This window comes from Chanodichthys erythropterus, chromosome 13 (genome assembly GCF_024489055.1).
Source record: "Chanodichthys erythropterus isolate Z2021 chromosome 13, ASM2448905v1, whole genome shotgun sequence".
NCBI lineage: Eukaryota > Metazoa > Chordata > Actinopteri > Cypriniformes > Xenocyprididae > Chanodichthys > Chanodichthys erythropterus.
Genome location: NC_090233.1, coordinates 51,342,842 through 51,370,244, shown reverse-complemented (window position 1 = coordinate 51,370,244; position 27,403 = coordinate 51,342,842). Strand labels below are relative to the sequence as shown.

General features: G+C 36.5%; 1 protein-coding gene across 6 annotated transcripts in view; it reads right to left on the bottom strand.

Moving 5' to 3' along the window:
* Nucleotides 1-449: 449 nt before the first annotated feature.
* Nucleotides 450-27,403, bottom strand: part of LOC137034028 (RIMS-binding protein 2) — a 141,930-nt gene continuing 114,976 nt past the window's right edge. For 4 of the 6 annotated variants that reach the window (XM_067406603.1, XM_067406602.1, XM_067406604.1 and 1 more), the window contains 12 exons: nt 25,649-25,800; nt 24,755-25,249; nt 22,901-23,425; nt 22,279-22,437; nt 19,432-19,528; nt 17,374-17,504; nt 16,934-17,102; nt 12,980-13,033; nt 11,274-11,377; nt 11,113-11,184; nt 9,463-9,582; nt 450-5,611 (listed from right to left, as the gene is read on the bottom strand). In XM_067406603.1, the coding sequence (XP_067262704.1) occupies nt 5,369-5,611; nt 9,463-9,582; nt 11,113-11,184; nt 11,274-11,377; nt 12,980-13,033; nt 16,934-17,102; nt 17,374-17,504; nt 19,432-19,528; nt 22,279-22,437; nt 22,901-23,425; nt 24,755-25,249; nt 25,649-25,800 (2,321 nt within the window). In that variant the 3' untranslated portion in view covers nt 450-5,368. The remainder of the gene's footprint in view (nt 5,612-9,462; nt 9,583-11,112; nt 11,185-11,273; nt 11,378-12,979; nt 13,034-16,933; nt 17,103-17,373; nt 17,505-19,431; nt 19,529-22,278; nt 22,438-22,900; nt 23,426-24,754; nt 25,250-25,648; nt 25,801-27,403) is intronic. The other 2 variants (XR_010896895.1, XR_010896896.1) reach the window with 2 other exon arrangements.

The following is a 27,403-nucleotide window of genomic DNA, read 5'->3' as shown; positions in this document are numbered from 1 at the left end:
TGTTCATTTCAACCATTTTATCCTTTAACAAACATTTGACACACCAATTTTGAAATTTTGTTGCATCCCTGAATAGAGAAAAAGTTGCATATTGGTGTAACAGGCATGATTGAAAACAAGTGTTTTACTATTTAATCGTACAAACTGGCATTAACCTGAACTGAGAACACCAAATGTGTTTTTAGAACAAAATTGTGTCTCCCCAAAAGGGCACCTGTTAAATAAACGCTGCATTCACAATCGGTGTATATCTTCAGACGTGAATACGTGTGGACATTAGCATATCGGTGGGCAAGAGCCAGCGAATGACAGAGGAGCGTGAGGCACTGACTGTTATGCCTCTTCCTGTGTGGTTGAGCACCACGTGGGTTGGCAGCGAGGTTAAATACGAGCACTTCTCCTGTTTTAGGCCCATTTCTACTTGGGCTGGAGAGGAAGACGCTAAAAGACGCCGGTAAGACCGCTGGAGAAGAGCATGGCAAATATGACTACAGATCTACGGATGTAACGGAGCCAAACAAGTTCTGATGGGTAACGTATGCTCATGGCTATACTAGTAAATAGGAAGCGATTTAATATTTAACATTTGGACTTTTTTTGTTTCTTCATGACTGTGTAACATGATGCATAACTTTTGTATTAATGCATTTTCACATTTTTAACTTTAATGTTCAATTTTTGGAATGCAACAAATAGTGAGTTGTATTTCGATATTAATAATGAACTGAATTGAATTATTTTTTAAAAATGTTTCCTGTTGAGCTAAAATGTTAAAAGCACAAAAAAAGAGAAAACATTTTTTTCTATCATTGCATTTTTTTTTTAAATAGGTAAAACATCAGCAAAAATGTGCATTTTAAATATTATCTGTAAGAAAACGCCTTGTTTTGAAGGAAAAAGCTTACTCATGTTGAACAAAATGGCTGCCATGTGATGTGAAGGAAGACATTTGGTTTTGTGACCGCTAGCTTTTATCAATGACGCATTCTGAAAATGTTTATTTCAATCTACCTGTTTTCAACAGTTGATGTAATTGTGTACAAACTTTAACGCAGTTCAACAAAATGTTGGTTGCAGTATATTTGTTGTAAGTTTGCACTTTGTGCACCAAATAATTTGGTTCAACTGTTTAATTTTGCATGTCATATGTTCAAATAGCATTCAATCAAACTTAATTTCCCCAGTTTAAAGTTTGTGTAAAGTTTGGGTGGGGTTCACAGGCTGTGCACAAGTGTGTGTGTGTGTGTGTTTGTGAAGGAGGAGCTTGAGATCTCAAGCGTTCATCACGACCTCCAAGGGAGATGTGGACACCTGGACACTGGGAAGTACAGTGCAGTCATCCATAAAGTAGAAAGCACTACTAAACCCCTCGCCACAGTGTAGTGTTTCCTACTTTATGGATGAGTGTACTGTTGGCTGCTGGGAAACTTCACGGCGCTCGATGCACAACGATGGGAAAGACAAAAGAGGAAGTCACTTTGTTTCGTAAAGCCGCACTCGTCTCATAGTGTCAAAACACGTCCACGTGAGGCGGTGGTGCGCTTACAGAAACTGAAGTGAGCTTTCTCTGAACGCTGTTGCTGCAAAAATCATTGAAAAGATGTGTCTTGTTGTTCAAATGCAAACTTCAATAAAGCAGAAACTAATAAACAAAACATGCTTTCGTCTTTTGAGTCCATTATTCACAACAGAAACTCATTTTTATGTGAAAATATACTTTATTTCTGTAAAAAGTCCATATTGCAACAAGTCATTCAAGTAAATCACTACGACGTCCCATTAAGCAAGATGCCCATGTGACTGTCCAAAAACATTGTTTCGGCATGCACAAAAGAAACTCAAAAAAATACTTTACCAAAAGAAGCAATATTTACAGTTGAGTTTCCAAAAAAAAAAAAAAAAAAAAATGCATTAGAAAAATGTACAAAAAAACCTCCTCCTCCTGCTAAAGAACAAGAATAGAGTCTCTTTCTCAGTGTATGAAAATATCATACCTCAAATCACAAAAACACACCGACCTCAACACTGCACTGCAACAAAAAATCTTGCTTTTCAGCGCAAATAAACATTTTAAATCAAGATGCTTTTAATTGAGAAGCACAATGACTTGAAAAATGTATCAAAATCTTGTTTTCTCTTTATTTTTCTGCTCTTATTGGCTGATTCATTTTGACAAGACTTAATATCTTCAGTCATTTTGCGTCTTAAGTAATTGCATCTTGATTTAAGAATGTCTGGATGTTTTTGCAAACGTGGCCTCCTCCGCGTACTGCAAAACGAACGAACGCAAGGTACGTGCAACTACTACGACACATAAATAGAATAAATAAGGCCGAGTATGGATGGAAAACCATCATGCATGCAGTCATTACAAACACAGCTGTAGTAAACTTGAAGTTAAGACTAAACGAGGTCTTATAAGGCTAGTTTTATTATGGCCTAGGATACGCCTACTTGCAGTAGCAACGATTACGTTAAGATCTGTGCGTTCCTCAGCGTCGCCGTGGCAGGAATCACAGCATGCGTCTGGATTATAGTGCAGCGAGGGGAAAGTCACCTGACTAAAGTTTATATCGAGGGGCTGTACAGTGCATCACTACCCATAAGATGCTTGTTAAATGCATTATAATAATTCAGTACAATCAAAGTAGCATGAAGTTATGCTAAAAACAATGCTTTCTGCATACACTGCAAAAGTGTTTGTGTCCTGTTTTCCAGTACACATATCTAAGATACACTTTCTTAAGCTAAACGACTTCAAATACTAAGACTAGTTTTCCAAAAAATGTAAAATATCTGTCAATGCGGTAAGAAAAATAAGGGAAAACAAGATTATTTTGCTTCATTTTTATACATTTTTAGAAAACAAGACTTAATATCTTCAGTCATTCTTCTTCTCCAGTAAATATATCTCAATTCAAGAATGTTTCGATATTTGTACTGGAAAACGAAACAAATATTTTGCAGCGTATTTGGTACGAGCATTGAGAATGTTTGAAACCTTCACCTACTTCCTGTCTGTGAGGTTGTTTCGCCTCTAGCTCCGCCCCTCTAAACGGCTGGCGTTCTGTGATTGGTTGTTAGTTGCTGTGGTTTTTGGCAAGAAGATCAACTGTGTGGTTTGGACAGTCTCGCCTAAGATGAGCACGAGCTGACTTAAGACGCAAAACTGATGAGCAGTTCGACCTGAGAAATGATTTCACACGAGCCCTGTAAGACCACAAGACAGTTACATAAAAACAAATGCTAGCATTTCAAACAAACTTCACTAGCATGTTACATTGTAATATAAAGTCAAGAGAGAGTGTGTGTGGTGTTATGCTCACATGCCGTGACTTTACAACGCTCCTAAAACGGAGGAAAAGAAAAGAGGAACAAAATAATTACAGCGAGAAAAAGTTAAGACAGAGCTCATGCAGAAAGAAGCCAATGTTTCTGTCTCACACACACAAACACACACACATGTTTATACCATATCAGACATCAGTGAATGAATTATTACTGTTATTTGAGTTCCGTGTCGGTGAGTTTGAGAAAAGGCGAAGCTGAACTAAAATACAGAGAGTTCATAATGATCAATAAAACCTGTACAGCATCAGAAGCAGAGTCGGATCAAAATAATGTGGTTAAAATGTCATTTGAGCATGCAAATAACAAAGTTCAAGCTGATAATAATGTTGTTTTTATAGTTTGAGCTAATGAAGGTTTTTAATAACGCATAATGAAATTTTCATTGATTTCCACTCAATGAAAATGTCATTTGAACATTGAAACAGAAAATTATAGAAGCTTGTTTCCACCATGAAATAAAAATAAAAAGGTAATTGCGACTTTTTATCTCACAATTCTGATTTTTTTTAATATAAAGTCATAATTTAGAGATAAAGTCAGAATTGCAAAATAGTCAGAATTCAGAGACAAAGTCAGAATTGTGTGATATAAAGTCAGAATTTTGTGTCAAAGTCAGAATTGCAAGATATAAACTCGCAATTCTGACTTTATATCTTTCAATTCTGACTTATTTTGAGATGAAATTCTGACTTTATAACTCGCAATTCTGACTTTATATCTTTCAATTCTAACTTATTTTGAGATGAAATTCTGACTTTATAACTCGCAATTCTGACTTTAAGATGCAATTCTGATTTATTAGATGCAATTTTGACTTTATATCACACAATTTTGACTTATTTTGAGATGAAATTCTGACTTTATAAGATGCAATTCTGACTTAATCTTGAAATTCTGATTTTATAAGATGCAATTCTGAATTTATCTTGAAATTATATCTCGTAATTCTGACTTTATAACATGTAATTTTGAATTTATCTTGTAATTCTGACTTTAGAACTCACAATTCTGACTTTATAAGACGCAATTCTGACTTTATAACTCACAATTCTGACTTTATATCACAATTCTGACTTTAAGACACAATTCTGATTTATTAGATGCAATTCTGACTTTATAACTCACAATTCTGACTTTATATCACAATTCTGACTTTAAGACACAATTCTGATTTATTAGATGCAATTCTGACTTTATTTCACGCGATTCAGACTTTATAAGACGCAATTCTGAGAAACAGTCACTAATTGTGAGATAAAAAGTCACAATTACCTTTATTTTTTTATTTGGTGGCAGAAACAAGCTTCCATAGAAAATAGCACAGAAGTGTGTAGAATATAATAAAATATTCTCAGTAGAATAATAATAATCTGAAACTGCAGTGGATTCAACAGCAAGTGTGATATACTATCAAACATAAGTGAAGCTTTCAGCCTCATCGGTGATCATATTTTCTCCAGTAAAAGTAACTGGAATAATATGCAAAGATTTGAATAGAGTCAGAATCACTTACTGGTTTAGATAACCGGTTAATATCAACGCCACATCTTCTAGTCTTAACCGGTAAACACCATCAACACAAAACAGATAAAGGGACACAGTTCTGCAGTCTTGGACCCTACTTGTAGTGCAAAATATTTCTGTAGTGACTATTTTATTTTCCAGAATTCTTGGAATAAACATCACTTCATTTCTCCTCATAAGTGTGCTTTGCCTTTCAGTGGATGATGCTTGATTGTTATTTCATGTCTAGATGCTGTTATTAAAGTTGGCGAGTTCTAGTCACAGCTTTAATGGGTTCAACTGGTGAAACTCCCTTATTCACATGAGTATTGCAATTATTTGCTTTTCAAAAAGAAGAAACAGTCTGACAAGCGAAAGCGCTGGTAAATTTGCATCATGGCAAAAATTAGAGAACGATTCTCCTATTGTTCAATCACACCAGATACACTCAAACTGACACGACACATGAGAAAAAGTGCAATCTGCAGATCCTTCCCGCTCACAGCTCGCTGCGCTACTCCTTCTTGCTGGAGCCCAGCTTTCTGAAGAGCTTCCTGCCCTTGGAGAAGAAACCTTTCTTCTTTTTCTCGGGCAGAGAGGCGTCGGGGAACGGAGGGGTCGCCGGTGGAGAGGAGCTCTGGGTCGGTTTCTGCTCAGGGTCCGGCTCAGGGTTCGGTTCCGGCTGAGCTGGTGGATCCGGTTCTGGCTGAGAGGAGCTCACGGGATCGAGATGCTCGGAAGATTCTGTCCGGCTCACCTGGCAGACGAAAGACAATTACATAAGAGTTGAATAAAAAAAATTTAAAAATAAAATAATATAAAATAAGAAACAAATAAATAAATAAATAAATACATGAATAAATAAAAAGTAAAGTAAAGTAAAGTAAAGTAAAATAAAATAAAAAATGTTTTAAATTATGAAAATTTGAAAACATTTTCTGGCAAGATCTTATTAAGCATTCTTAAAGGGAACCCCTGGTGTTAAGACTTGTATGGCTTAATATAACGTAAATTATGTCTCTAACTGAAATATGTAGCAGAAAACCCATGAAAGATTTACGTTATTTTAAAAATCCATGACATATTTGGACAATAAGCCACAAGAGAAGCAATGCAAGTCTGCTTTACTAGCAATAAAAGGAAGTTGTGAAGAATGTGGACGAATAAAACCTAATTCCAAACTGTGCCTTTGTTCTCTCCACCTCAGCCCTGATGCCTTTGAGACTTTTCATCTTTATGTTTTGGTGCAACAGTAATCTAGTAACGCAAACAGGCCTTAATATCCGCGGGGTTTCTTTTAAACCCCATCAGCCTTTTCAATTTGAACCAGAGTGCAAAATTAGTGATGATGAAAACATCGAAGACGTGCAATGTCTCTGTGGCTATTCGAACTACTGTTGTATGATTGACATGTAAAATCATCTGATATGCCACCTGAATGCATTTAAACTTGCTGAGAAGATGCGACTGTTTATGCGATGGCAGATATCTCGTGCATCACGGCACACACAAGCTTTGAGGAAGTCTGTCTCAATCGAGGCTTGCCTTCGTCAGGTGCAGCATTTGGTTAAAGCATACACTTATATCCATCGCCAACTGTAAGCTCTTTCAGCTGTGGTCTACTGAAAGCCTCAAAGTCATCAGCGCTAATGTGAAGAGAACAAAGATGTGGATCTTTAGGAAGTTTTATTCGTCCACATTCTTCATTCTTTTTTCTGCTTATCACTAGTAAAGCAGTGAAGACTTACACTACCAGTCAAAAGTTTGGAAACATTACTATTTTTAATGTTTTTGAATGAAGTCTCTTATGCGCATTAAGGCTGCATTTATTTAATAATAAATACAGAAAAAACAATAATATTGTGAAATATTATTACAATTTAAAATGATGGTTTTCTATTTTAATATATTTTAAAATAAAAAATTATTCCTGTGATCAAAGCTGAATTTTCAGCATCATTACTCCAGTCTTCAGAGTCACATGATCCTTCAGAAATCATTCTGATATGGGGATTTATTATCAATTTGGAAACTGTGATACTTTTTTCAGGATTCATTGATGAATAAAAGGTTAAAAAGAACAGCATTTATTCAAAATATAAACCTTTTCTAACAATATAAACCTTTACTATCACTTTTGATCAATTTAACACATCCGTGCTGAATAAAAGTATTAATTTCTTTCAAAAAAAGAAAGAAAAAAAAAATACTGACCCCAAACTTTTGAATGGTAGTGTATATTGTTACAAAAGATTTCTATTTTAAATAAATGCTGATATTTTTTATATTTAGTATCAAATCATCATATTAGAATGATTTCTGAAGGATCATGTAACACTGAAGACTGGAGTAACGATGCTGAAAAGTCAGCTTTGATCACAAATAATAAATTATATTTTAAAGTATATTAAAATAGAAAACCATCATTTTAAATTGTAATAATATTTCACAATATTATTGTTTTTTCCTGTATTTATTATCAAATAAATGCAGCCTTAATGAGCATAAGAGACTTTGTTCAAAAACATTAAAAATAGTAATGTTTCCAAACTTTTGATCGGTAGTGTACATTGATTCTCTTGTTGCCCTCCGACTGAAAATTACAACCAAAAGCTGCACAATGTGGCATTGTATATTATATTCTGAGTTGTGTTGAGCTAAAAATAGCAATATGACAGTGTCAGTAGAGCAGTGAGTGCAAGCATTTGACGTCATTGATGTAGAACGCACTGTGCACGCACCTCCCCTAAACACAACGGCGCCCCCACTGTCCCAATTACAGAAGAGTTCCATAAAATAAAATAAAATAATACAATAAAAAGATAAATAAATAAAACAAACAAACAAAAAAATAATAATTAAATGTACGTATGATGAAAATTTGAAAACTTTTTCTGGTAAGATCTTTAATCTTTAAAAAAAGTCCCTAACAGAGATAATTTTCTACCAATTACACAACAGAAAATGAAATAAAAAAATTAAAAATAAAATAAAAACAAAATAGTGTTTAAATGTACCTATGATAAAAATTTAAAAACTTTTTTTTTGGTAAGTCCTTAAGATAGCTGAAAGGATGAACTTTCTACCAATTACATAAGAGTTGTACAAAATAAAATAAAAATAAATAAAAACAATAAAATAAAACAATAAAATAAAATAAAATAAAATAAAATAAAATAAAATAAAATAAAATAAAATAAAATAAAATAAAATAAAATAAAATAAAAAACAAAATAGTGTTTAAATGTACTTATGATAAAAATTTTAAAACTTTTTTTTTTGGATGAACTTTCTACCAATTACATAAGAGATGTACAAAATAAAAACAATAAAATAAAAAAATAAAAACAGTAAAATAAAAACAATAAAAAACAATAAAATAAAATAAAATAAAATAAAAACAATAAAAAACAATAAAATAAAATAAAATAAAATAAAATAAAATAAAATAAAATAAAATAAAATAAAATGTACGTATGATGAAAATTTGCAAACTTTTTCTGGTAGGATCTTATTAAACAAGTCCTTAAAAGAGCTTTGATGTAAAATCATTGCCTACATGAGATATTGTGGGAAACAGAAACAGAAAACTACAGCGGCAGATCCGACAGACATCTGACATGATCTTAAAAATGCTTCAGCTTAAAACACAAAACAAACTCATGGTGAGAGGGGAGGGACCATGACAGGAAGAGTCAAGACATGAACATGAGGCTAGTACAGCTAAAAAATGAAAAACCTCATCACCTTTCAGACACTTTCTTCTGTAGAACACAAAGGATATTTTGAAGAATGTTGGAGTCCAAATCAGGGTTACTATTGCTAACAAATACTAATGTGACAAAAGCACATAACAAAACTGCTAAAACAAACTAAAGGAAGAGAGTTTGGAATGATGTGCAGTTTTTCCCCAATGCAAAAATTCTAGATTATACAATATTTGATCACTACAAACAATATAATATAATATAATATAATATAATATAATATAATATAATATAATATAATATAATATAATATAATATAATATAATATAATATAATATAATATAATATAATATAATATAATATAATATAATATAATATAATATAATAAAATATAATATAATATAATATAATATAATATAATATAATATAATATAATATAATATAATATAGTTTTTCTGAGCTAGACAACTTGAAAAACTCTGTTAAAGTTCTTTTGTGTTCCAAAGATGATAGTCACTCATACAGGTTTGGGATAAAAAGGAGGATGAGTAAATGATGAAGTGTCATTTGTTCAGGTGAACTAACCCATAAACCTTTGGGGATGGATTGTATAATTCATTTTCAGACTCTGGTGTCTGTTTTAGAGCAGTATTTAGGAAAGAGGGTTTCAGATCTATGAAAGACTTACGGTCACTGTTTAAAGTGAACACCTCTCCTGTGCTTCTGAAAACCATGCAAAAATAAAACACAAAGAGATAAAACACACATAAGACGACATGCAGAACAAAAGACAGCTGGAGAAACTAACACTGTTGATCAATGAAACAGTTAACGGTGATGGACAGAACAGAATGGAAAACGCATGCAATGATTAACGGTAATGCATGCAATAATCACACACCTGTGAATCCCTGCGGCTCTCCGTCACTGTGTGCTCCGTGCGTCCGGAGTCCTCTTCCGTCTCCGGAAAAGCTTGCAGGAAGTTGGAAGGCGCGAGGCCTTTGTGTCCATTGAGGTCCCCCTGAAAACACCAACAAACACTCATCATGCATCACTGACGAATGCACAAGAAGGTCTCGAGCGGGAGACGCGGTGCAATGATAAGACGTCCATCTAGTGCATTTACATAAAAGAAAACAATTAAAAGCAGCATGTAAACCGCTACGACAGAGCTTTATGATTGGCCCAAAGCAAACATCTTACATCAGCGCGTTCAGACCCCGTATGCACTCGTATGTACACACGCACACACACGTTTGTTTTTGTGAATTTTGGGGGCATTCCATGGGCGTATTGGTTTTTATACTGTGCAAACCGTATTTTCTATCGCCTTAAACCTAAACCTAACCATCACAGGAAACTGTGCACACTTTTACTTTCTCACAAAAACTCATTCTGTTTGATTTATAAGCCTTTTGAAAAATGGGGCCTTGTAATACCCATGTCATTATACACATTTGTGTCCTGATGTGTCACAAAAACACACGTTCTAATTATGTGTTTAATAGAGGTTGAATTCAACTCAAATACTGCCAAACTGCCCATACTACTTCTGAATAGGATGTCTACTTCATAAAATGTATGAAAATATGGAAATAAATGCTTCAGATTACTCAAATAAATGGAGGCACCCTTAAATGGCCAAAAATGGAGCAAAGCAAAATCTTACTGAAAGCTCATTTTTAAAATATTTCAATCTAAAAATTGGAATGTAGACATTTTTGGCTTTTATTTTCTTGCAGAAAGTTTATTTTCATAAACTTAAACTTCTATAACTTTTTTTTATTTCTCTTTCATAATTTATTTCACTTCTACAATAATCTGACAAGTATCTTCTTTAAAACAAGACCTTAGGTCTATATTCCAAAGCATTCTTGAATTACAACAATTACAACAGAAGTTTTGCCTTGGCAAGCACCACTTACATTTTCTTTAGGAAATGTACATACTAGTTTAACGTACAATCTGCCAAGGAGTGGAAAAATATGTTCAAATACTCAATTTTAACGTCAAAGAACTTTACATAAACATACGAGTATTAGTTCATTGACATGTAGGTGCAACATTACTTATAGTCAACAAAATGACTAAAGAGTATCATCAGAATAAAGTGTAACCAGCTTTTTTTCCACAAAATTTGTTGCTGTTTGGATGTAGTAAGAAAACATCTGGACATGTTTGCATTTTCTTCTGTCACTGGCTAAAATTATGACCTTGAACTCGAACTGTGAAAAAAAGGCCACACATGTGAAATTGAACAGATAACTGTAGGCTGGTTCAGAAGAAGATAGGAATCTGTCTTTGTGGCAGTTTTCCTGCTGATTAAGGGATAATGTGACTTTCTCACCTTAAAAATGGCTGTTGAAAGCAAAAATGCTATGAAATGTATAATAATCATATTTTAGAAAGTGCTAGAGCAAAAAAGCCACTATTTTTAGATTCAGCATCCTAAAATTAATAAGAAACAAGTATTGGATTTCATTCAGCAAATGTGATGCCGAGGGCGATGTTATGAATGTACTAGAAAGACACTGACGGGGAAGAAACTCACATAGTAGAAGCCATCATCGTCCATGTCACCGAACACATAGATGATGTCGCCCGCACTGAAGGTCAGCTCAGCCTGGAGTTGTTGAGACATGACTGAACATTAGACTCTCTTTAGTCAGAGCAGACTATTTTTACTAATATAAGAAATAGTAATGACGTCACCTCAATGTCTGCATTAGGGGAGCTTTCTCTCGGGTCGTAATCAAAGATGGCCACCATCCTGCGGGGTCTCGAGCTTCCCATCGGGGCGGCGGAGCGGCTCAGGTCTGCGAGTCAAAGAAATCACATCTCAATGAGTGCTTTCAAAGATTGGGGAATTAAGGGTCAGAAATTAAGCAGAATCCACTTAGGCTTATGATGCTTCTGGGAAATGAAGCCCAAGTTCATAAGTGAATCTATCACAGTTGAGTCTTGTGAAGTTGTATGTTTATTGCATTATGTGCATTTACTGCTATTTTTCTTTTCTTTTTTGTTTTCTGAATATATATATATATATATATATATATATATATATATATATATATATATATATATATATATATATATATATATATATATATATATAATGATTAATTGCGATTCATTTGTAAATATACATATAAATACATACTTACTTTATGTATATATATATATATATATATATATATATATATGTATATATATATATATATATATATATATATATATATATATATATATATATATATATATATATATATATATATATATATATATATATATACATATATATATATATATACACACGATTAATCATGATCCATCTAGATAAATCGCATCCAAAATAAAAGTTTGTGTTGTTTACGTGTGTGCTGTGCAGTTTTATTATGTATATATAAATACACACACATGCATGTATATATTTAATGTATTAAAATATATAAAAATATATATTTATATATAAAATATTTATATTTATATTAAATATAAATTGTGTATATAATATAAATATAAATTTAAAAATAATACACAATACACACATTAAGTAAACAACACAAACTTTTATTTTGGATGCGATTAATTATGATTAATCGTTTGACAGCACTTATATTTACAATTTTTTGTGTTAGATGCGATTAGATGTCATTCGTGATTAACTGACTTGACAGCACTAATTTATATATATATATATATATATATATATATATATATATATATATATATATATATATATATATATATATATATATATATATATATATATATATATATATATATATATATATATATATATACAGCTATGGAAAAAATTAAGAGACCACTTAACATTGATTTCTGTACTTGGAGTGGTCTCTTAATTTTTTCCGTAGCTGTATATAAAATTTACATGGTAAATATGTTGATATTTTGTTGATTTGATAATTAATAGCCATGATTGCTCAGATATAAAATATAAAATATGTCTTATACTGTGTAATTACATGGGTAGAAAAATTTGCCCAAATTGTCCATTATTAAAAAAGTGCATTTCTGATAATGCCATAAACTTCCATATATAATATATAAATATATTTCTAGTTTTGCAAAACTTCTGATATCCACTGCCTAATAAAAAGGACAGAAAAGAAGAAAAAGGCACTTATGACAGAAATCACATGCAGGTCACAAAGTGAATGAAATCAGCCATGATGCACAGAAGCACAACTGCCAAACGACAGACTGAATGATAATTAGTGGTTAGAACAGTGTTGGATGGATCTCCATAGTTAAAGCATGCAGCGCTGCATCATCCAAGAGCGCATTAATATGCAATTAAACTGTCACACACATGCGGCTGGAAAACATCCGAGAAGGAAAACATGATTAAGAAGTGAGCGAGAGAAACAGGATGGGACAGAACGATTTCAAACCTTGGCTGGAGGAGTCTATAGCAGACGTGTCCTCCCACACCGCAGCAGACTCCACTGGAGGAGGACAGAAGTGGGGGAGGAGGGAAGGGTTAGACACGATCTGATTGGCTGCCTGACCTTGAATGACATTTGGAATCATGGGGGAAAAGACTAATCAAACTAAACAAAACCAAAATAAATGAGTCACCGCGCTTTGAGATAATGAGTGCAGCATTCATGAGCCACAAACACACTTCAGTGAGAGATGGTGAGCTGACCAAAGGGGGTTGAGAGTCCAAAAATTAGAAAGAACTAGTTTAAAGGAATTATCCCACAACATTTTTGCCATTATATATATATACAGCTGAAGCACTTATAATGGATTGCCATAAACATTATAGATGCTCACCACAAATTATTGTGATAGAATTAATTACTGACTGGGTTGCATTTCCCAAAAGCATCATAAACCTCAGTAGATCAAAGACAGCATTGGTGCCAGTGGTTTCTACTTAGACTTATGAAGCTTAGGAAATGCAGACCTGGTCTGTGAATGAAGTCTGAATTCACATCATAGCATTTGCATGGCCTTGCATACATCAGCAGAAAAGTTATTGCATTTTGATGCACCGTTTTCATTAAAATAACATGCACTGAACCATGCAGAGTAAGACCAGGAATATTTCTTTGGAAAATAACTAAAAGGTTAATTTTTGATTTCATGCTGACTGTGGTCTAAAAATAAAACTAGTGTCATTAAGAGTATCTAATGCTCATGTCGTATACCCCTTTGGTCAAAGTTCCTGATGCAGAAGCAGAAAGTTGTTTCGGAAACAACAAGGAAATTCAGCAAACCAAATGCAGGTGAAATCTGGGAGGGGTGAAGGAGGAGACAGCGAGCGCTGACACACACCTTTCTTGGAGCGTCTAGGTTTCGGCGGTGCAGTGGTGCGGCGTGGAAGCGGTGCATGTAAGCGGGCGTCTTTATGAAATTTAAACAGGATACGAGGGAAAAAAAAGACAAGTAGGCAGACAAGAATGAATGAGAAGCCAAAAGAAAAGCAAAACAAGAACCAAGCTGAAAACAAGAGATTAAAGGGTTAGTTCACCCAAACATGAAAATTCTCATTTTCTCACCCTCATGTCGTTCCAAACCCACAAGTCATTCATCTTCGAAACACAAATCAAGATATTTTAATGAAATCTAAAAGATTTCTGTCCCTCCATTGACAGTCTTTGCAACTACCACTTTGATGCTTCAAAAAGTTCATAAAGAGATCGTAAAACTTAGAATAGAGCAGTTTAGTTAAAATGTTCTTGATCACTTTATATGATGAACAGATTGAATTTAGGCTTTTGTTCAAATAAAAATATCGATCAGTGAACATAAATAGAAGCTCAACCATACATGCTCGACACGTCACTTCATTGGTTCTTGCACGTCAAGCAATCATGCTTAAGCTTCTGTTTACCATATCTGATGTTTGCGTTGATGAATGTTTATATGTGAATAAAAGCCTAAATTTAATCTGTTCATCATATAAAAGCAATCGAGTCTCTTCAGAAAATTAACTGCTCTATTCATATGGATTAGTTTTACAATCTCTTTATGAAGCATAAATGTGGTAGTTGAGTCGACTATCAATGGAGGGACAAAAATCTCCCAGATTTCATTAAAATATCTTAATTTGTGTTTTGAAGTCTTACCGGTTTGGAATGACATAGGGGGAGGAAATGATGAAAGCAATTTAATTTTGGGGTGAACTAACACCTTTAAACACAGAATAAGCATTAGCATCAGCAATGAGGCGCCACAGTGAGAAAAAAAGGGCTGAACCGCCACTGCAGCAAAGCATTCTGGGAGAGATGATCCACGCTGTTGCTCTTTGAACTGCTCATACAGTAACCACAAAAACACACACATTACAATGACAGGACTTTGGCACTTTTGTAAAAATGGCAAAGCTTTGTGATCTGAAATGAAACCGACTGTGAAACATGAACCAGTTTAAAACAAGAACAGATTCACAAAATGCAGTGGAATTGTAGAAATGTCCCATTCTCAGTCAGCCAGTAAAACAATGTCCAAAAAATGAGATAAAGTCAGTAGTATTCGGCTGGTCATGTGATATCAACATTGAAATCTACAGACTCAAATAGATGCAATAAAATAAACACAAATGTGTATTTAGGATGCTTTCTTTCCATTAGTCTGAAAGAGGACAAGGTATGGAAGCCACACAGCTCAAAATCTCAAAATTGACCAATGCATGACAAAAAGAACATGGTTTTGCTTATAGTTTCTTGCCTTAAACAAGAAAAAATAAATACTCAATGCACCCCTCTAAAAGTACCACTTATCCACTGCTAACACTTTAAGAACTTAAATTCAACGGAAACCAAAGTTCCTCAAAGTTGTTAGCTTAAAGTCTATTTTAAAGCTTGTGTAGGCAAGCGTGATTCTAGATATGCTAAAATGTGGCTTTTTCTTTGGTTGATTACAGGGAGACAAAAGATTTATTTTTATCTGAGAAATATGCTCAAAATGTGACCTTAAATAAATGATCTGAACTACAGATCTGCTCCAAAACCTAGTCAGTTGTCTACCTAGAAAACACTTTGTGAAGGCAGATGCATAATCTAGACAGCAACATTATCCTGATGCTGATTTCAAGAGAGTTTTGCATATGCTCAAGTAATCAAATTAGAACAAAAAGCACAATATTCAGTGAAATAGTATATTTTTGGATGATGTAAATAGTGAATTGAAGCAAATTATAATCAACATCTCTCTTGACTTCATCGGCCATCTTATGACTGAGCTTATCACAATGCTTTTGAAGACTGTACATTTTTTAGTTTTTGAATGAAGTCTCTTCTGCTCACCAAGTCTGCATTTATTTGAATACAGTAAAAACAGTAATATTCAAAAATATTATTAGAAAATAAAACAACTGTTTTCCATGTGAATATATTGTAAACTATTTCTGTGATCAAAGCTGAATTTTATTCATTACTCCAGTCTTCAGTGTCACATGATCCTTCAGAAATCATTCTAATATGATGATTTGATGTTCAAGAAACATTTCTGATTATTATCAATATTGAAAACAGTTCATATTTTTGTGGAAACCATGATACATTTAATTTTTTTGTAACAATGTGAAAGTCTTTACTGTCACTTTTGATGAATTTAATACATTTCGCATTAAAAACGCTGAAATGCCAAGATGAGCATAAATTTAAAAAAAAAATGGAAATGCCAAGATGAGCATAAATTCATAAAAATATGCATGTACTCAATTGAAGCAGATAAAATTTTATCGGATAAGAAGACGTGCACATAAACTACGATGTAAACTCATTTACCAAAAAAATTCCCTCGTTGTGCAAAAAAAAAAAAACTGATGTGACTTTGCCTCAGCAGAGGATGTGATTGGATAACTGGACTAACCAGCGGACCAATCACAGCATCACAGCATCTCAAATGTTGGTTTGGTGGTTCTGAAAACGCCAGACCCAAAGTCCATCTCACACGATTGTGTTCTCAAAGAACAGCATCCGGAGCATGGCTTCCTCGATTGCAGCAACCTTTATTTATTTATGTCCCAGGAAGTGATGTTTTGTGCAGAAGTTAAATTTGCAACTTTGGATGGAAGCATAGCTATTGCTGATTATAAGTATCAATTGCCTATAAAAGTATCTATTTCCAAAGTATGAACGGTAGTGTATCCTATACGGCATCATAATTTTGATGCCTACGATTTGGAGCAGCCTTTGCACCTGTGATGCCTTCAATGCTGTCTAGGTAGGCGGCTCACTGGAGTACAAAGATATCATAAAAGAACAGTTTGATGGGCTGTATTTCAATGGACTGGTACAACCTCAAATCTGACTGGTAACATGATATGTTGGAGTGAAAACAGAGATCGAGGTGTAGATACACGAGTCTGATGCATGCGATGATAAACGCACCTATCTTTTCCATAGACGCCTCTGTGGAGAGGAAGCCTTGCATCAGGAGCTGTTCTCTGGTCTCCTCATCATCAACCTGGATCTCTGAAACCATATTACACGGGACAAAGCCATGACGACCACCCGCCTCGCCTCGGTAGAAACCATCTGCATCTTTGTCCCCATAAACCTGTAGAGAAGAAACACTACAATGAACTTTGAACAGGAACTTTATTATATTTTGAATGCTTTATGTATGGTGGCATGTTTCGGCTGTGAACAAATATCTGTGTGGGACACATTTTTAGGCTTATATAGACAGTGTTGCCTTATAGAAATCTTATAATGTTAAAGAAAGGAAAGACTATCGCATCCTGTTTCATGTCAACTTTAAGCTAGTATGATCTACTATTAAAGACTAATGGATGTGTGAAAATCACAAACTTAAATGCAAGTCAAACCTTGATAATCTGGCCCTCTTTAAAGGGAAGTTCCTCTTCAGCAGCGTCAGGATTGGGTGACATGACTGCAGGTTCATACGGGAAGAGGGCAACGAAGACTCTGACCTCATTTTCTCCAGATGGTCTGGGCTCTGCAATACCAAAGAGTACACATAAACACATTTATATGCAGCAATACACTGGTGGTCATGCCTATTTAATTTTTTTGGGAAGGTGCTATTACAATGTTACAATAAAAACATTTTATTTTAGGCAATTTTCCCATTTTCCTTGATGCATTCCAAACAATAAAGCCAGTGAAGTAATGTCCGTCGTATCCCCCCGCCTGAAAAAAAATAATGGTGCGGCCCAGGCGTGTCCTTAAGTGAGGTAATCATACTAAAACCTCCTGATCCTAAGCCGCCATGAGCCGCTAGAGAAACGTGCATGCATGAGTCATCTGCACAGAGCGAGAACGTCAGGAAGAGCGAAAGACACACTAATGTCTATTCAGATACCAACAAACTTTGTGATTTTAAATAATGTTGTCAGGGAACAGATTAAAACTACACGGATGGTCAAATGTTTGGAGTAATCGAGTCCTTAGGCTCACCAAGGCTGCATTTTTTTAATGAAAAATACAGTAAATATTCAGAAATATTTTTAAAGAACTGTTTTCTATTTTAATAAATTTTTTAAATTATTTATGTCATTTATTCTTGTGATGCAAAGCTGCATTTTCAGCATCATCACTCCAGTCTTTAGTGTCACATAATCCTTCAGAAATATGCTCAATTATTATTGGTGCTCAATTTTTAATACGTTTCTTATTATTATTGCTATTGATAAGCAGCTTAGATTAAATTGTGCTGATCGATTGATTACTACATCAACTGACTAGATAAAGATGCATTACTTTGGCTACAAGTGTCTACTAAATGAATAAATGCAACTGCAAAAATAAAAGTAAATATATGTAAATCAAATACAAATGCCCCCCAAAAACCACCTGTGCCATTTACTGGACATGCATGCCAAATAAATCAGCTGTTCTGTACTTTGGAGTCTGACAGCTGGACTCAAGGTCAAAAGGTTGAGGGTCAGTACCCTGAATTCATTAGGATCATGTGGCTGTTTCTGGATAAGTTGGAAGGAGGCGGGTTCAGGAGTATAGTGTACAACAGAGATGTATGATCAGTGGTGGTAATAGGTGTCTGTCGTGTTCGTGTTAAGCTCCAGCAGTGAGATGTGCTCATCTCATTAGTGAGGATCAAGACCATCTGTAGCAACAGTCAAGGACAGGGCAAAGAAAAGAGGACATTTCACAACCTCTGTTGAGGGCACATATGCAGAAATTTTGAGCTGCTTTTGGGAAAACCTCCTTTTGGGGACAATGTCAAGGGAAACATTGAATGTGCATTAAATGTGAAAGTGCAGTGGTGTATTTTACGATCAGGGTTTGTCTGTAGTAACAGATGCTTGGGTGACACTTGGCTACAATGTTCAGGTATTCTGGGATATGGTCAGATGCTGTCCACTTCCAAATCTCTATGATATTATGGTCACTAGACATGGCTCGACTCTCCACCAAAGCTAATTTATGGGTTTTAAACCAAATAGTTTGTACGTCTGATCACTTAGAAAAGCATTCCTCAAGAAACAAGTTTGGGGCGATTTATGTGCCAAATTTCAATACTTTGTGTGTTTGAGGTTTATTCAAATCAGCAACCCTAAGAATAAGCAATAAAACAGCCTCAGAAAAAAAACACTACTAATTAGTTTTATTCAGGAACGAAAGAAGTCCCAATTTAGATTGGGCTACATAGACGTGTGGGTGTGGTTGAAAGTACATTTGGAGAAGAAGGGCGGTTTAAAGTTGGGTGGGTTGGTAAGAGTCTGAGATGGATAAATGAGAGAGAGAAAAGGATGTGATCTAAACAAGAGCTGTGTGCAGTACACAGTGGTCAGGTATTATCCCGGAAGCTATTTTCATAGTTGTCAATTCCTCCTGTGTCATGACAAGCTGTCTAGAGTTAATCTGCTTCTAGAGTGAGAGAGAGGGAAGTGAGAGAGTCTCACCTCTATGCAGTCTAATTTCAGAGCGTGCTGACTTTTGAGTGACGTCGCACCACATTGCACCTGGATCTGGCAACGATGCTTCTCTTCCACCTGCCTCCTAATTTGAGAGAAACAAAAAGTTAGACAATGACAATGGTGGGAAACGGTCACTGACTAACATCACACCAACATCACACAAACTGCATGTAATACCAAACATGAACACTAGGGGCTCCAGACTAGAACAATCAACTGGGAGCCACTTGCTGCTAATAAAGCAACTTGGGAGCCAAGTTACACTTTTTACTTGGCAAATAGCCTGTAATATATGAATCGCAAAGCTAGCATTTGGAACATTTGCTTGCTTGCTACCTGCTAACCAAAAGGTCTGAAACATCATCTACATAACTATGTGTTTGCAAGAGCTTCTAGCTATCAAGCTATGCACAGCTGACTGCTTTTGCATTGGCCAAGCATTTGTATCGGTGTTTGTGCACCTTCCTATACAGTATTTAAAGATGCCACATAATTGCACAGTATAAAGTTTTGGTGTCTTTGGCTAATGGCAAATAAGTGATGCAAACTTTTTTTTGTTGAATTAGCAATTAGCCTGGAGCCCTAAAAACACACAAACATATAAAACACTCTCACACGTAAAACACTACTGTTCAAGCAACAGTAGATTCCAGATCAACAGAAGCAGCACTTAGGGTAGTTCTTCATAACAACACAGTGGAATTATGGAAACAACAAGGAGATCCCTGTGCAGTTACAACATACATTTTCAAACAGCATATGGGTGTTGTCCAGTCTCTGCTTTAACCGCTCAAGCAGTCTCTGACAACACGTGGGGCAAGAATCATACCATTTATAACAAGGAAAGTAGGTACACTAGAGCAAGTAAACCTGTTGAGTGGTAATGCAAAGCCACAGCCTTAGCATAACAGCATCCTAATTGAACACTGGGAAGAATACAGTAAGATGTAGGACAAATACATAGAGCAGTGCTGCTGTCAGCTACACAACTACAAATATGAAGATGCCTTGACTGGAGACTGGGAGAAAGGGTGTAGGGTATACAGTCAGCTGCAAGGAAGGAGACATACAGGCTTAAACCTTTTGCATCCACAGTAAAATTAGTGTTGGGGAGTCATTGTGTACTTGTTGGAGAGCCATATAGCACAGTAAACACTTAACATCATATGTGGTAAATTAATGCATTTGAAATGCTAACTCCATGAAGAGTTGGGAATAGAGAACCATGTCTTATTCAGAACAGACGTTTGGTTCAGTTCAATTAACATTTCTGTTAAGTTCTTCCTTAATGTCCTTCCTGCATTCTTCCTTAACAACTTAGCATGCAATATACATATCAAAGGTGCTAGGGTAGTGAATGCAATAATACTGTCCACTCTCTCTCAAAATTGCTAAAAGGAATCTTAATGAAATCGGTAAGTGGAACTAGAACCAGAATTGCTCAATTTCCTAAGACTGCCATTGCTAACTCCAAGAACACTGTTTAAGCCTTCCAACTATGCTACTGCAAGTTGGACAAGTTAAGCTACAATGAACTGATAAGAATAGCAACAGATGTGGGTGCAAACTTGCGCTCATCTTCGCTTTTAGGACGCAAAAGGTTTCAGCCATCTCCTAAAGGGATGGGCAGGTTCTCATAGAGAGCGTCTTAAGGGAAGATGGACAGGAGACAGATGGACAGAGGACAACCCACCCATGAGCGGTTGCTTGTGGGCAGCTCTGGCTGGGGTCTGCATGTTAGGGGCAGGTTGTGGTACTCATTGTTACCACCCTCCACCCACCACTCAGAGCTCATCTGCTCTAACACCACTTCTCCAGGGTCAAACAGATGAGGCTCCTCATCATTATCGGTTCCATACTCCACATCAATCTCTGTTGAGGGTCCGGTAGGCGACTTCACGCGGTGTACGGTCTTGCTAACTAAATATGATCCCTGCCCTGTTCCTGAAGATGCCACAATGCCAGAGAGATCTGATGACAACTGGCTACGGAGCAAGGCCTCTCTCCTGAGTCGGTCGCCATGTCCTTTGTGCGGTTTGTGGCGCACACCCACACTTCCAGAACTAGGCCCAGTGTACAGGCTACTGTCAGAGTCCAAGTCCACCTCCTCCTCATCCAGATAGCTGATGGTGTCCACCGTGTCAGCATAGTGCACTCTGGGTCTAGTCCTGACTGGCGCTGTCCCTTTGTACCTCACTATGGGCGATTCGGATTCAGTTTTATGTCCATGATTGTGGCGGTGGGGAGAATGTCGACGACTATCATGTCCACTCTGGTTGCCCTTGCCTGAAGAAGTCCGGCCAGGGGAATGTCGAGTGTGGGGTTCTGATTCAGTGTTGTCTTCTTCTTCTGTGACTTCTGGGATGCTGAAGAGCTGTTTGTTGTGGTAGGCCTGATGGGGGAGCTTTATAATCCTCTCCAAAATTTCTTCATCACTGTCAGTTTCCCACAATTCACACTGCTGTTGTTTTAGAAGAGCGTTGGGAGTTATCAGGGCAGGAAAGGACAAGGCGATAGATCAAAAACATAAAGTTGAGAAAAAGGTTGGTTTTGTTTGGTGTCAAAAGTTGAAAATAGAAGAAAACAGGAAAAAGAAACAAGAAAATTAAAATGCAACAGAGGAAATAGAAGAACAGAAAGAACAGAAAAGACAAGTATGGCTAATATTGTCTCCTAACAAGTTTCTACTTGATCAATTTGCATGTCCACAATGAAAGCAAAAGTGCAGAATCATACAGCACAATTATATCCAATCAGAACTTTCCACGCTGCAACAGGATTTCACGTTTTGCCCACCGAGGAATACAACAGCATTCATGTGCATATACATACCCTTCCCGTAGGAGCTGTACCGTAACCTCTGGATGGGATGTCAGTGATAGGCTCAGAGTACAGATCTTCTTCCTCTTCCTCTAGTATGTCAGACAGATCAGACCGACTGCTCTCCCCATGGTAGTCTGGGGGAGGGTCCATAAGACCACCAGCATATACCTGATAGTATACCACACAAACAACAATTTCAACAGGTTTCTGAGGCTCTAGAACAGGTGTGTCCATTCCAGGAGAGCCACTTTCATGCAGAGTTTACTTCCAACTTGCTCCAACAAACCAGTCAGGAAGTTTCTAGTAATCCCAAAGACCTTGATTAACCGGTTCAGGTGTGTTTAACTGGGGTTGGAGCTAAACTTTGCAGGACAGTGGCCCACCAGCAGCAGGATTGGACACCCCTTCACTAACACAACACAATGTTTAAATTAATTAATTACTCTAAAGTTCACATCAGAGTAACGACACACAGCTCATGCATCTAAAGGTTTTTCTCTGATGGAATAAATTTGTATATTAGGGAAGAAAGATTACCTCTGAAAGTAAGATATTTAACAGGAGTGTAGTCTAAAATTATATCAGTTGCACAGATACACATATGGTCTCCAGATTTGGTTTGAAAACTGACCTTCATTCGAGGTTGAGGTACAGGCCGCAGGAACTCCTCAATGGACACAAGCCTGGTGTTTTCCCTGTCCTCCTCGGTCTCTGACTCAAAAGGCGATGGATTGGGAGGCCTCAGTGGGTGCGTATCCGGGACATCAAGAGGGTCCTTTCCTGGGATGTTAACTTTGGGGCAGGTGGAGCTTGGTGGCGGTGTATGAAGTTTGGCACGAGGGTCCTCCAGGAAGTCGGAGAGGGAGGCAACAGGACGGAGGGCTCCTGGGCTGTCTGTCTCTCTGCTGGGGTTTGCCGCAGCAGGGGCCACACTGGACTGCACTGGCACTGATGCAGGTACAACAACAGGTGCAGACATGGGCACCGGCATGGTGACAGGTGCCGGCACATCCACAGGACCTGGCACTGTCATGGATACTGGAGTGGGTATGGGTACTGTGTTCAAGGGAGCAGGTACAGCCATGGACATTGGTGTGGCAACAGGCACAGGCATGACCACAGGTGCAGGTGTGACCATGGGTGCAGATACACTCACCTGTTGATGGATAACACTTTTACTACTCAAACAGATATAATACTCATTATACTCCTAAACAGACCTATACATCCCATATCCTTGCACAGACTATATATCTCAACTAAAACAGTTCTATGTTATACTCTACATGAGGATGGGTTAATGTACAACAGAGGCAAGCTAGCTGTGCATGTAAACCTCACTCCCCTGGCCTCAAGAAGCATACTAGCGACTTATGCTAGTGGACTTTAATGGTCTGTGGTTTTTAGTGTCCTTGTTAGAGTGCCCGCCTCCCATGCCAGAGATGCCGGTTCAAATCCGGCTCTGGGGTGCTTTTCCCATATAATGATGTAACTATCATAGTAGGATGCATTGTTGAAGAAATCAACTAGCTAGTCATGACTGTTTCCCAAAACCATATTGTTGCAAATCTGTTAGTGGTGGAGTAATAACTTCTTTTAATTAATCTTTTTTTTTAGATTGAATTAATGCAAGATTGTTTTGGCTATAAATTACAGACATGGCATCTGAAGACTAATTCTCATTTTTAAGGTTATTTTGCTTCATATCCAGATTCAAACATAGGCTCGTTCTTAGTACTAGAGCATGTACACACATGTGCACTCTTCAAAAACGGTGCTTTAAATCTCTTGACAAAGTAAAAGACATAAATGACTTTTATATATTCAAAATAAAAGATATAGATTGTACTGAATGTCAGCTTGCTTATTTTGCTCAAGATAAGGATTTATTAGGTCCCAGAGAGCTGTCGCTCCAACCACACCACTCGTTGAACTATGCTGATAACGATGGAACTTGCGACCATAGTTGGCTAACAATGCTTTCGGGAAACGCACCCCGAGAGCGGGTCGAGAAGGACCGGTTACAAACGCAGTGGCTAAAGCTTAGAGCAGGGCTTCAAAAGGTTACTGGTCTTAACACAAAATCAAGAATATCCTTGTTATTTTCCATACAACAAAATGAACTGAGGGCTTTATATTACATGGTTTATGAAGTGACAAAATTTAAGTCTTACTTCCTCTGTAGTTGTCAAACTTCTTTCAAGTTTGTATATTTATAAATGGGGCATGAGTAGACGCCCCAGAGTTTCAGTGAATAATGGTCTGTTCATTATGCAACACTTCTGTTTACTGTCATGATATATTTGGTGTTGCTTATTTTTGTCATTTTTGGATCTCAACAGCACACACACATTCTTTTTTGTGTGTTCCACATAATAAAGAAATATATGTTTATGAATTAAAAATTTTGGCTCTATAAGTATTTACTAAATGACTACTTGCACTGAGTAGTAACTAAAACTGAAGAAATTTAGTTGAGACCCACCGTTGAGTTAGTACGCGAGGCACATATCGGCAGTGCTTCCTGTGCTGCCATGGCAATCGTCAGTGGTGCAGCTGATGTTGGGTTTGCCCAGGCTTCTACATAGGATGCAGGAGAAGGAGGCCCCTCACGAGTGACTGCTTTGGGCGTGTTGACATAGACTCCCCGAACAGGACCAGACATGTGCTCGTCTAGTGTAGAAGCGTGTGGCAGAATGGGCATTTTGGCAGCAGAGAGAGATGTGGCACAGACAGCAGGGTCTAGATTGGCACTGGCCGTGAGGACACTGGCGGCGGCTGGCACAGACTGGCATTGAGGCAATGAGGCACCGGACATGATGGCAGGCAATTTTGCGGGCACATTCACCGGCAATGAGTCCACCGACTCGCCAAAAGCAGACATGGTTCGCACGGTGAGCTCATGGGCCGCCTGTAACGTCTGGATCTGAGATGGACCGATCAGAGCGCTGCCTGCCGTGGGCGACGACACCTCTAATACCTGAAGACAGAAGCAATAGTAATGTCTGAAATAATGCAAATAGATGAATTTAGGTGAAATTAAATTTGAGTAACATGAAGCTCTGCTCTCTCCAGACATTCATGAAGTGCATACTATTAAACTATTAAAGAAGGAACATATTTGATGAGCACTTAATGATGGCCTTCAATCATTAAATGGTTTTACAATTTCAGTTTTATAAAGAAATTCACACAATTTATCATTCATGTGGTTTCAAACACTTGAGCAAAAGATTTTCGATCATAAGCATATTTCTAAACTTTTTATATAAAATAAAATATAATTTATACAGTATAAGTCATAATATACAAATATAAAGTTGACATTTTCAGACGACTTTTTGTTATTTTGTTAAGATTATGCAAATTGGTCATTTACCTTCTTTTTGTCAGCATAGATGGTGTAGCCAGTGACTCGCACACCATTGGATGTCCCGGCAGCATCTATAGTAACGGGCAGCCAGCTGATCTGAGCTATTCCCGGAGATGGGCCCTGCTCCAACTGCACATCCAGAGGAGCATCAGGTGGACCTAGGACACAAAGGAAAGGTTCAAAGGTCAAACTAAGAAATACTGAAGTTAACAAAATCAAAATGGACTCTTTCTTAATACATGTTCCCAGTCTTGTTAACGTTTCATCAGAGAATGCTATTCCAATGCTTTTTTTTTTGACTGATTACTCATATTTTTTAAAAATCTTTGTATTATGAACTGCATCCTGGTATGTTCTGAAATGCAACAACATAGCTAGAGGCATTCCATATATTTCATATTCTACTACAGTAGACAGTCAACCAAAATGCACAGTAACACTGCATGTCAAATAATCTGGTGACAATATTAACATATAGTGTATAAATCCATGTTTTAGGCTACCACTTTTAATGCTCCTGTGCCAAGGAAACCACCTTCATTTTATGGCAAGAATAATATAACATTGGATTCAATTATGTAAATAATACTGCTGACCTGTTAAATGTGTAAAAATCTAAAATACCGTAGTACTGTGTGTAGCAGCTCAGTCATGATGTTTACTATTCTGCTTGAATTCTATCAAGCGCATACATAAGTTCAAAAATAATAAATTTGATCCTGTGAAAATTAATTCTTTGAAGTCATCATGAAATTAAAATGGACAATTCATGTAATTCTTGGAATAGTGTAGTGTTTATTATAAATGATTAAACCATGCACATCATTTTAAATTGTGCCTCACAATCTTTAATCAAAATAACCTCCCCTCCCTCTTGCAGAAACATCTCTGTGTTTACTGGCAACCTGTCAATCACATGAGATCCACAACCACAACCATACAACCAATTGAAGCCCTACATTTTTTCTTGTTCAAAAAGCTGTCACAACAGAGAAGGAAGACTGTCTCAACTTCCTTTCAGTGCAGAATTTAACTACAGTGTTTTCTTATAGATTCTGCAACCGTTAAATCTAGCCCATTGGCAAAGTAAAGTTGACTGCTACTTGTGAAAATGTGCTTTGATACGTTCACCTGATAAGTTGTAGAAGTCTATGCTACAAATGCATTTGCCACAGAAACAGCGGTGGTACCCACGACAGCACATTATAACCTTCATCATCAAATGAAAATAGCATTTTAAAGGGGACCTATTATGCCCCTTTTCTGGTGTACCCAGAATGTGTCTGTGAAGTTTCAGCTCAAAATACCCCACAGATCATTTATTATAGCTTACCAAATTTGCCCATATTTAGGTGTGAGCGGCCCGCTTTCCAGAAGAAACAACAAAAACAAAGCTGGAGAATCTCACGCAGCCAAAATGAGGATTGTCAGTAACGGTGTTCAGCCTTACATTGTTCAAACCGGAGTCGACACTGATGGAGAGACTCAGGAAGAAGTTACAACTTTTAGAATGAAACTGAATGTTTCTGAATGGTTAGTTTTGAGCAATCTCTTGCCATGAGTTACAAACTACGGAAGAGGATTAGGGCCAAGCAATAATAAAAAAATAAAACCATCTCGAGATTAAAGTTGTTACATTTCGAGAAAAAAAGTCTAAATAAAATGTTGAGAATAAACTCATTCAATTTCAAGAAAAAAGTCAAGATAAAATGTTGAGAATAAACTTGTTAAATTATGAGAATAAAGTCATTAAATTAGAAA